An 11,289-nucleotide genomic window follows, 5' to 3' on the forward strand; every position below is an offset into this window, starting at 1 on the left:
GATTTCGGTTAAGAGTTAATAAAGAACCTAACTGTCTGTCTCGTAGCTAGTTTCATAGAAATTTTTTTCGGAATAACTGGAACTTGTGAACGAGTTTAACTGCATAAAACCAATGATTAGAGGCGTTGGAGACATTGCACCATGAGTATCGACATAGATTTGGTGGGCAGTTCTATTGCCGCAAAGATGTTGTTCAGTTCAGGCTTGTACACACTACACAGTTTACTTTGTGATTTTCGTGAGTACAAAGATTTTGTAGTGTTTGAAAGGACATGGATGAGTTGTGAGTACGGGCAAAAAGAAGACTACAAAATTTCTACAAAAATAGAAATTTTGCTTTGGGCATACATTTGAGTTGAGGTTAGGTTGGGCTTTGAATGGACCTGAGTTGGACCAACTAAAACGGCCCAAGCCCCATTAACAATTTCAGTAAATTAGAAAAATAAACCTAAGCTGCTTGATTCACCATGAAGCATTACTTGCTATTTATTTTACGAATTATATATTTTACTTTGATTTATCGATTATTATATATTTTTTGTGTTGAATTATGTGAGAGAACTGACAAAAAAGTAAAAAAAAGAAAAAAAAGAAATATAGATCCTAATCGCATTTGAGCTACATGGAGCCAAGCCATTACTTGCTATTAATTGAACCAAACTATGTCTTTGAACCAAAATGTCCTAAACCTTGGTGCTTATGGTCATTTTACTATTCCATAGCACAAACCACGACCTTTTCCATCCATTTTAGCGAAATTTCGAACCTTCACCTGCCTTGGAAGTCTTTGGAATAAACTACTTGAAGTGGGTGCAAGACGTAAAACTCTATTTGACTGCAAATAAGCTAAGTGCCACCATTAAAACTGAAAATTCAGTTGGCGAAGCTGAGAAAGCCACTACTATGAGTTCGAAGACACATGCATCATGCTAGAGGCGGCGCTGAGGGGGAGCGAAATGTGCAATCGCACAGGACCCCCAAATTTGAGGGCCCCCCAAATTTTTTGGTATCTTATATTTATATGTAATAATGTTATATATTAAAAAAATGCTCTTATTAGCACTTTAAAATCTTATAGTGCACTTTTATAAGTGTAAATTTTTTTTTTCTAAATATAAAATTTTTGGAATGCACAATGAGATATTAGGAGTGTTAATAACAACACCTTAAAAACGATTTTCTTTTCAATTTTATTAATTATATAATAATGTTATATATTCAAGTGAAACTCTAAAGTTATAGTTTTTGAAGTTTTTTTTCTTTATTTGATTGCTTAAGATTATAGCCGACCTAACTTAGTGGGAAAAGACTTTGTTATTGTTGTTGTATTTGATTGCTTAAGATTGAACTGTTTTTTATTATTTAGTGAAGATTATGTTTATAACTCTTTTTACTTATTTAATGACACTTGTAACTTTCAATCAGTGAGTCCTAAATGTTGTTTTGATTTAAGTTATTATTTTATAGTACCAATATATTGTCATACTTTAAAAAAAAATATATTAAAAAGTGGCCCTTTTATAAATTTTGCACAGGGCCCCGAAATCTCAGAGACGGCCCTGCATCATGCATTGTAGATGAGCTCTTTGGCTCGCTCTCGAAGAACGCTTTAATTACCAAAAGTTGATCCTTTTGCCAGAAGCAAGAGATGACTAGCAATATTTTCGCTTCCAAGACTTTAAGTTTGTGAATATAAATAGAATCATGAAGTTTGTCGAATTCGCTCACTCCTTCAATTTGATAAGAAGGAGAATCAACTTGAAATAGGCCCTTACAAGTCTTAATTTTGAGGACCTTAAACGAGCATTGCTCTTCCAACATAATCTTTATTTCAGATTTACACAATCAAACTTAAATCACAATTACTATTAAACACGAAATTATTGACAAATAATCTCAAATTTTAGTAACAAAATTAACGCTAGACGTGAAAACGGGCAATCAACTCAAATCAGAAGGACCAAAGAGACCCACAAAACCAACAGGCAACAACCACGCACTGGGACCCAACGGTGACAACTGTAACCTCTTACTTACCCTTCGGGTGTCAACTCAAACCAGTGAAAAATATGTCCCCCACGCGTTTCACCGCGCGGTAAAAAAAAAAAAAATCCACCTTCCGATTCCACAACCTCATCGAGAAAGCGCAAAGTAGCCGAAAACTCCACGTGTAAAACAACTGCCGGGCCACGTGTGCGGTGACTCCTTCGCCACCCACGTGCGAGCCCAAACCCGCGCAATCGGCCGCAAAGGGAGACGTGGCGCGCAGAGATATATGGAGCTCGATTTAGCGAGGACGTCGTGGCCTGAGGTGGCTCGACAAGTGGCACGCTCTCGCAACTCTTTTGCTTTTGTACCAGGGAGGCAGTAACCCTCTTTCTCTCCTCTCTCGCTCCACTTACTGTCTCTACAACTATGTCGCTTCAGTAGCTTAACGTAACGTGTGCTGAAGAAGCAAGTACGAACTCGCAGTGACACAAATAATCAAACACTTCGTCTGCGGTTTTGGTTTTGTGTTTTATGAGAGAGGGAAGCGATGGTATCTTCCTGGAGGCGGTCGTTTTCGAGCTCGACAGGGTCCACGGCGGCGGGGCCGTCGTCGTCGCCGGATTCGGGTTCTTATTCGTCGTCGACGAGCGGTGGGGTTGGCGGGTTTGGCGGGAGCGGCGGAGCGGATCGGATGGTGAAGGAGGAGCTTCAGGCGGCGGAGGCGCTGGCGGATTTGGCGCATTTGGCTATGCGTGAGAGTAGCGGCGCTGAATCGGGTGGGAATTGGGGGCAGAAAGGGAAGCGAGCGAGGAAGCGAGTCAAGAGCGAGTCTCCGCCGAGTCGGTCGGGTTTGAACCCGCTTGACCCGCCTCCCACATGTCCGGATCTTCTCCCTCAGGTTCGTTTGGTTTTTTGGCTTTATATGTATATACACATTTGAAATTATCATTTATTTTGATTTAAATTATTGTTTTGAGAAAGGAGGTGCTGAAAGAGAAAGGGAATGGTGGTTTTTGTATTGGGTGAAATTGGTATTTTAACTTGAATTGGAAAAATTCAAAGATTCTGGGAAATAATGGAGTTTTAGGGAAGAATAGCAACTTATCCATGACGAGTTACAGAGATGTGAGTTTTGCGAGTTCCATCACCAACAATTTGGATGCATAAATAGTTTGCATATGGCCGGAATTTAATGTTATTACATGCATTGTAATGGGGTCAAGTGCATACTGATTTAGCTAGAATCGTTTTTCAATTTGCACATAACACATCCCCATTTGGATTTGTCTAAAATATAGTTAGCCACACCAATTTAACCTTGGGGGGGAGGGTGGGGTAATCTGTTACACTGGACGTACATTGTAATGGGGCTGAGTCCATGGCTGGCTTAGCTAGAATTGTTTTCCAAATTTGCACATAATATCACCATCTGGATTTGTCTAAATATAGTTAGCGACACCAGTTTATCGAGGGGGAGGGTGGGGTAATCTGTTACATGGTGTTGCGAATGCTTAACTGTCACCAAATCGCACTATTTTCTGCAGGACTTGAGAAATATTTTTGTCTATATCAGGATCAAGCGGTGACAGGTTTGCAGCAATGTGAAACGGTATGCACAAATGTCCTTACAGAACCAGTGAAGACTGAGCAGGTTCTGAGTGAAAAGGTTGTGAAGGCTGAGCATGATACAGAATTAAATAAGCCAAGTCCTATATGCACTACAATTTACCCATCATTTACTTGCAGCAAGTCAAGGCGGAATTTAACTGAGGTACTGACAACCTTTAAACTTCTTCCCTGTGCGATGTTCTGTGATTACATTTCTCTTTTTAGTGTTAGTTAATATTTTCTCTGTTTAGGAGGAAAAGGAAGAGCGGAGGATACGCAGAATAATGGCAAACCGAGAGTCAGCTAGGCAAACAATTCGTCGACGGCAGTTAGGCCGCTTTACTCTGCTAGTTTAATATATCTTTCTTCTATTTCTTTTTTTTTGAAAAATGAAGTTTGTGTGGTAATAAAATAGCAAAGGGAACAGAGCTTTGTATTGGGAAGGGTTTAGGCAAACGACAGGACTAGTTTCGGAGAACACTTGTACGGTTGCACTTGTACCCTACACCTACAGAACCATGAGGGTGTCTAGTCTGCGATGTATCTAGTCCTGTCCTGAGATCCAGAGATAATATGTTGTCTGTTTCGTGAACTTAAGGGTATCTAATTAATTTGTGCTTTGGGATCCCCAACTGGTTTTTTTTCCCCTTTCCTTTATGAACTAATTATTTGTAGCCATAGACGGCCTCCTTGCATTTTCTAGTCTCAGGAATAACTAATGACATGAATCTGTTTAAATATTTTGAATTGTAGTTGCTGTTCGACTGAAGTTTCTAGCCATAATATGACAGTATAACATGTGCCATTGTGGCAGTAATTAAATGCATTACAAGGTGCACTGGTCTTTTCAAAGGAAAAAATAGATGTTGATCAATTATGTTTCTTATTCTCAAATTGCATGATATGTGTCCCATGCAGATTGCTTTGTTGGCTAGCATGCATTTATACTTTAGCAAACCATTCATCTTTGCTTGTTCTTCAGGCTCTATGTGAGGAGTTAACCAGAAAAGCTGCCGATCTGGCATTGGAGAATGAAAATCTGAAAAGGGTAGGCATTAGTCCCAAACGAAATTTTGTAAACTTGCTTTGCTTTGAACTCTCTGTCTCTGTCCCCCGCTGTCTCTCTCTCACTCCCCCACCCTCTCTCACATATTTTATAATATTTATAACCATTGGTTGGTATATTCGAGTCTAGAGCTTGACTATCCATGGCAGTACTAACTTTATTCACATCTTTGGTGACATTTTAAATCCAAAGAAAAAGGAGTTAGCGGTAAAGGAGTTCCAGTCTTTGGAGAAAACAAATAAGCACTTGAAAGTTCAGGTAAAGATATGCCTGACACTTTGAAGAGCTGTCTTATCTTAATAAGGTATCACTTGCTTGACATGCTCTCTCATTCTGCAGATGGCTAAAGTGATAAAGGCAGAGGATCAGGAAGCGCTGGCCGAAAATATGTCAGCCTATGTGCAGATGCAGATACCTCCGTCTTCGCCTACAAATTCCCCATTCTGCTTGTTTAATCGCCCACCAATTACACCACTTTTCTGGCCTTCTATCATTCAATCCTCAAATTCTATTCAGGTGCAGCACGTACTACAAAATCCAATAGCCGTTCTGTCAAACATCTCATTGCCGGCTAATGGTGCAGCTGAGTCTTCTCTTGATCAAGAAACCCCCCCAAACATCAATGGAGCGAGAACTCCTTTATGCGTATTTCCCTGTCCTTGGTTCATCCCTCATTTTGATAATGGGAATGGACTCCAACCCCAGTCATCCTTGTGCCTGAATAATAAACAAGAAGAATCTTCTTTTAATAACCAGTACAGCTCTAGTTCATCTTCAAGAGCTGGTACGCAGTTAGACAACCACCAGTCGTCTCTCCCTGTCAGATTAAAAACACAAGATTCCGCTTCAATTGAAGGCAGACCTTCACATGACCTTAACGAGACCCCTGCTCAGTTTCCTCTGGATGAAGGTGATCAGCACACGGGACCTCACCCGAAGGAAAATGGTTGTAAGGAAATATTCCTTTCTCCATCATCACTCAACCATGCCGGAGTTGCTTCTTGTATCAAGCATGAAAACGGATTTGAACCAGATCACACTGTAACAGCGGACAACTCTTATCACAAGTTCTCTGCCTTACCAGAGAAGAACAGCGAACCAATCATCTACCCTACTGGGAAACTCGCGGATGCGATTGCTGCAGCTGAAGCAAGAAAGAGGAGGAAAAAACTCACGAAGCTAAAGAACCTTCATGGCCGGCAGTGTCGAACACAGTGCTGAGCTATACTCTCCTAGTCTCCATGCAGGTCCTTCAAATTTAGGGGGACTCCTTCGAGATTTGAGTCTAGAGCACATCACCTAACTTTAATTATACAGAAAGTTGCTGAGGTTGACATGAAAAGATGTGGCCTGTAACTTAGGTACATCTTCAAGGCTTTTGCTTGTATTTTATATGTTGTTTACGTAATTCGAATGGTTGGAGCGTGAGATGTTGGTTCATCCAGCTCCGCCATCCTTGCTGTAGTTCTGTTTTAACTCTCTGTAACATGTACACTAATAAATACCCGGATCCTTGATTCTATTTCATTCGGAAAATTTCTGTTTTTTACTTTCGTTGGTTGCCGTAACGATCCCGGCCAGGCCATGCGTAGGCCAACTTTGTGCATGGACGTTTGCGGAAACGAGTGCCGACTGTTAATTACATATGAACAGTATGTCTATGAAATCGAGTCAAAACGAAAGTAATTGTCTAGTGATAAGCAAATGTTTATTTATAGCAACAAATGAAAACTAGGAAAAAAGAGCTACCAAATGCTGGCACTAGAAGCAAAAACTAAGCTAAAAGAGACCTAATTGAGATGCTTACAGACTACGATATGGCTTTTAACGCTGTGCCCTAATTCAGATGCTTATAGACTACGATATGGCTCTTAACGTTGTGTTTAGAGTCATCCCATTGGAGTAAAGCGTGCATAACTGTCTCGTTCATCGCTGGACGACCAGTCACCACAACCTTAAAGGACCTTTTCTGATGCAACTTAGTGAAGGTCAAGGTACTCGGTATGACTTTCACTCTCAAACCATTCAAATTCGTCACATTTGCCTTGTACACGGAATTACCGAACCCTACATGCGTCACTCTTCTATAGAAGACGGCTGAAACGCCATAATTGTCGTTCGGGAAAAGCTGAAGATGCATAGAAGGATAGTTGAGGCCGTCTGTGCCTCGTGGATGTTTAAAGTCTGAGCATTTGTACTTCTTTTTATCCCCAATAAGTGTGCCTATGTCTGTGTCGTTGAAACCTTCTTTGCACAAGAAACTAATGTAGTCATCTGGGGTTATGTCGTAGACAAGACCAGGATGCACTGCCTTTTTTGGGTTTACTTGTCCTGCTCCCGTGGCTAGCTGGGTATCCGCTGTTTCATTTTTCATTGGTGTGGCTGAGCCAAATGAAGTGAAAAGATTGGTTAGTGCATTGCTTTGATGGACTTTGTTCTGTTTTTTTTTAGTGTGCGGTTTGGGAAGACTAACCGGTTGTCATTAGAGCGGACTTAATGGCAGCAGGTGACCAGTCCGGGTGGAAGGACTTGACATAGGCGGCTGCTGCTGTTACATGAGGGCAAGACATGGACGTGCCTGATAACATATTGAACACATTGTGGCGCCGGTCGTCTGAGTAACCAGTTATGGATCGTATCTTTGGATATGCAGCCAATATGTTTACCCCTGGTGCAGAAATATCAGGCTGTACATGGAAATGGTACCTGATTATAACCAAATATGTAGAGAGAGAGAGAGAGGGAGAGAGAGAGAGAGAGAGAGAGAGAGAGAGAGAGAGATGAGAGATGAAAGAGAGATGCCTTGAGGATGTTGGGGTGCATGTGTTGAGGTCCTCTCGATGAGAAAGAAGCAACGATGGGGGCGGTCGTACTAGGAGTTCTTGTCTTGTATATGACAGCCATAGGGTTTCTGGAATTAGTACCACATAACTTATTAGGGTTTTCATATATGAGAAGGAAAGTGATTTCCGCCCCACTCCTTTTTTCCTTCTCCATAAACAGGCGTGAGTGTGTAGAAGGAGAAAAGTGGTATGCAAAAATCATTTTCCTTTGAAAAGCTTTATGAGCTGTAAAAGATGTGAATGAAATGAGCTATACAAAACCATACTTGGTAGAGTTGATGTACTTCTCGATCTTGATCCCATCTTGTACAAGGATTTCGGTACCGGGGATTATAGGGCTATAAGCGTAATCATCAAGTTCATAACGTGTCATTAGGGTTCCAGCACCCTTTAACTTTTGCATAGTGGAATCCTGAGTACCAAACCCTTGGCAGTACACAATCCTCCCCACCACCTTGTTAGCGTCTAGAGCCCAAGCATCACAAGCACTGCCGTTATCATTTTCATCATTTGATAATTAGGATTTATATTCTTGAAATTGCATTAATTTCCACCAAAATTATCAATGCGAGTTTAGAAGATAGTCAAAGAATATTATGTATGAGCACGCATATGTTCGCCTTCTCACAACATGGAACTAATCGTCGTACTATATAATAATCGAACGTGTTACAAGTGACAAAATTATGTGAACACAACAATTTGGGCAAAAATTCATACCTCGCATCTCCCCCGAATCGCATGGTCATGTTGGCTGCAAGGGTTCCACTTATAAGAGGATACATTAGTTTCTTCGGCGAATAGGTGTTGAGTGAATTTCCCTACAATTAACTCATCAGATTGCGTGATAATTCTGCACTCTATGTGTTTGTGCGCGAGATACGCACTAGAAAAATTTCTGACTATAGCCATATTGACGTGTACTTGTGAGCAATTAGTGTTAGTGTCTATTGTTAGATTGTTTTAGTGAGAGAGGGAGAGAGAGACTTACCGATATCCTTTGGCCATTTCCCAATTTTACTACAGTCTGTAACTGCCTATCAATGGTATTAGCAGCTACTGTCATAACCCATGGTGCTACGTTCTCCACACTGGCCGGAAGCCCATCATTCCCAGCTGCGCACGACACAAAAATCCCTTTTTTCATGGCATGAAATGATCCAATGGCAATGGGATTGTCCAAAAAACTCCGCGAGTGACCACCTAGAGAGACCGATATTAAGTCCACCCCGTCGGCAATGGCCTCATCAAACCCGGCCAAAATATCCACATCAAGGCAGCCAGTAGTGATCCAGCACACTTTGTACACGGCGATGCGTGACAATGACACGCCCCCTCGTGCAGTCCCCTTTGCAACGCCATATACGCTGGCACCTTTGACGGCTGCACCAGCAACGATGGAGGAAGTGTGAGTGCCATGGCCGTCATCGTCGACTGGACTGTGAGTGCCCCAATAAGGACGACCAGTTTCCAGTTTAAAATATTTGGCACCAATTACCTTGCTGCTCAAGGAAAAAGGCACAGAAGGTTTTTCATGAGACTTCTATGTTGAAGAATACAAGAATCCCATCTCAAAAATTTAACAAAACTAAATGTAGCTTTATTTAATGACTCTAGTTCTAATTACATAGAGGGACATTTGTGATAAGACCCTCACACCTATCGTTCTGTGCATTAGTAAAATACAAGTTGAGGGAAAATATTGTTAGTAGTGGGTCACTTGCCCATCTCTTTAAATAAAATACTGATTTGGAGTGAGAGAGAGAAGGGAGTGACATACTTGTTGCAGCCTGTAAAGTTTGCACCCTTCATACATTTGCCTTTCCATTTAGCTGGGGGTGGCCCGTAGCCTTTATCGCTGAAACTGGGAGCCTGCATGTAAATTCCTTATACACAGAGAATTTAAAGGGTCATAAACATTTTGTTTCACAATTTTTCAATTTTTTGTTTCTTTTGCTATTGTCTTTCAATCGGAATAACAGAACATACTGATGAATTGATGATCATTTAATCCAGCAACATCTAGTATGGAGTTCAAATCTCATGAGCGACAGTTCTATCTATAAAAGAAAAGAGGGAAAAGAATGGCAGACTATACCAACCTGTATCCAACACACCCACTATGATATTGCTTTCTATTTGAGAGTTCCTTTTCTTTGATTTCAAAGGCAACCCTAGGAAATCCCATGACCTTGTTGTATGAAGTTTGCGCACGGTGTTTGGGAACACTGACACAACACTATCATCATCTACAAATCAAAGAAAATCATAGAAACTATAAATAGAAGTGCCTAATGTGCTGATAATAATTAGAACCCTTATTAGGGTAGCACCATTTGTTTACTTATTTATTTAGTTATATTTCTAAGAACCTGAGAGTGCCTGTGCTTCATGTGGCAACAATCTTGCTACGAAGCCATTGAAACTCCTTCTATAACTATGAATTATTGATTCTCTGGCTACTTTGACACTGAAATTTGAAAGGAAAATGTTCGGTTATCCTCAAGAATAGCTCAGTATACATATAAAAATTAAAAAAAAAACAAAAAAAAATTGGTTGGAAGAAGCTGATCATTACTCTCCGATCGCTTCTGCGAGCAGGTTATGATGTCCGCTCATGGCAGAAATTTCAGGTCCTGGCAGTTCTCCCATATACACAATGTAAGTCTGTTAAAAGTACAATTTCACATTGTGAATAACAATCATTATAGGGCACATGTCTCTTGGCAGACCATCTAGCATGTTATGTTGTCACATTGTTACTTTTGATTATCATGTTGTCTTAATTTACATTCTGACTATAGAACATGATAACGTTGTTGCACAAAATGATGAACTAACGAAAGAAATGGAAAATTTGGACAAGGATTGTGTGCCCTCCCATTTTCGGTGCCCTCCTATGCCCTCCTGCTTTGTGTGGTCACGGTTAAGCCACGTCAACATTTTATATTGTTTTTTTTATAGAGATAATAAGACAAAAATGAATAGTAATATAAAATGTTGACGTGGCTTAACCGTGACCACACAAACAGGAGGGGACGGGAGGGCAGACAATCCTTGTCCGGAAAATTTATCGTCTGGAGTGTATGTACCTTCCTACCATCGTCACCATTCTGACCTGTTCTTTCACCCAACGTCGCTACAAAATAAGTACTAAATAAAAGAATCAACAGTAGGTTTCGTAACATCCTCATTGGATTGCAATTTGCTAAAATCTGTGTGTGTGTGTGTGTTTGTGTCGCGCTCTGTCAAACACACGAGTGAAAGGAGTGATTAAATTTGCTATAAATAGAGGAAGAGTATCTCTCTCTGCGCAAAAATATGGTGAGGGAGATAGTGAATGAGCTGGTTTGACTGTGTTGAACAAAGAATAATTAAGGGAACGCAGTCTTTAGTCCAAATAGGGCTGAGAGTTTGGTGGCTTGGATTTTGGATCTGCGGAGATTATGTAGCTAAGGTGGCTAGCTAGCTACAGCACCAATAGGTAGAAACATCATTTGTATAATATCACAAAACAAAATAAAACAAAAACGAGTAATGCTACACTAACCATCTATTTGTACTATCTCTCTAATATGTGTAGGGCTCGCCAACGCAGGTAGATCTTACTATTAGGAAGATGATACAAATGTATGGTAAGAGTATCATTTTTGAACAAAAACATCAAATTGATTATATCAACAAATGTTACGATTTTGCTCCAAAAGAAGGAAAAAAAAAAACGAGTGTTACGAAAAGGACCTGGCTTCTTTGCCCTCCCAGTTCCCATACACTCTCATCCCT

The 11,289-nt window shown here is 40.6% G+C and overlaps 2 protein-coding genes across 3 annotated transcripts; one reads left to right on the forward strand and one right to left on the reverse strand.

Annotated features, from left to right (window-relative positions):
• The first annotated feature begins 2,295 nt into the window (after positions 1–2,295).
• Positions 2,296–6,199, forward strand: LOC126600624 (transcriptional activator hacA-like). Of its 2 annotated transcripts, none has more exons than XM_050267219.1 (6): positions 2,296–2,887; positions 3,563–3,760; positions 3,849–3,923; positions 4,577–4,645; positions 4,856–4,921; positions 5,003–6,199. In XM_050267219.1, exons 1-6 carry the CDS (start codon positions 2,537–2,539, stop codon positions 5,882–5,884), a joined length of 1,641 nt encoding a protein of 546 aa, XP_050123176.1. In that variant the 5' UTR covers positions 2,296–2,536; the 3' UTR covers positions 5,885–6,199. The 2 variants fall into 2 exon arrangements, with proteins under 2 accessions (XP_050123176.1, XP_050123177.1); XM_050267220.1 differs by having other exon boundaries at positions 2,736–2,887; positions 3,534–3,760.
• Positions 6,200–6,275: 76 nt separating this feature from the next.
• Positions 6,276–10,737, reverse strand: LOC126600623 (subtilisin-like protease SBT4.15). The gene is made up of 11 exons (XM_050267218.1): positions 10,599–10,737; positions 10,085–10,173; positions 9,879–9,976; positions 9,609–9,755; positions 9,287–9,392; positions 8,498–9,008; positions 8,227–8,327; positions 7,773–7,994; positions 7,466–7,574; positions 7,137–7,350; positions 6,276–7,045 (listed from the first exon to the last, which is right to left on the reverse strand). Exons 1-11 carry the CDS (start codon positions 10,698–10,700, stop codon positions 6,501–6,503), a joined length of 2,244 nt encoding a protein of 747 aa, XP_050123175.1. The 5' UTR covers positions 10,701–10,737; the 3' UTR covers positions 6,276–6,500.
• Positions 10,738–11,289: the final 552 nt, after the last annotated feature.

Source organism: Malus sylvestris, chromosome 14 (assembly GCF_916048215.2).
Source record: "Malus sylvestris chromosome 14, drMalSylv7.2, whole genome shotgun sequence".
NCBI classification, from domain to species: domain Eukaryota; kingdom Viridiplantae; phylum Streptophyta; class Magnoliopsida; order Rosales; family Rosaceae; genus Malus; species Malus sylvestris.

What these genes read in the sequence shown, in the direction of transcription:
- LOC126600624 (XM_050267219.1), top strand. Translation starts at nt 2,537, where the DNA reads ATGGTATCTTCCTGGAGGCGGTCGTTTTCGAGCTCGACAGGGTCCACG. An exon ending in GTCCGGATCTTCTCCCTCAG is followed by an intron (nt 2,888 to 3,562) that starts GTTCGTTTGGTT and finishes TGTCTATATCAG; the next exon opens with GATCAAGCGGTGACAGGTTT. An exon ending in AGAATGAAAATCTGAAAAGG is followed by an intron (nt 4,646 to 4,855) that starts GTAGGCATTAGT and finishes TTAAATCCAAAG; the next exon opens with AAAAAGGAGTTAGCGGTAAA.
- LOC126600623 (XM_050267218.1), bottom strand. Translation starts at nt 10,700, where the DNA reads ATGAGGATGTTACGAAACCTACTGTTGATTCTTTTATTTAGTACTTAT. An exon ending in ATGGTGACGATGGTAGGAAG is followed by an intron (nt 10,174 to 10,598) that starts GTACATACACTC and finishes TACTTTTAACAG; the next exon opens with ACTTACATTGTGTATATGGG. An exon ending in GAAATGGCCAAAGGATATCG is followed by an intron (nt 8,328 to 8,497) that starts GTAAGTCTCTCT and finishes AGTTAATTGTAG; the next exon opens with GGAAATTCACTCAACACCTA.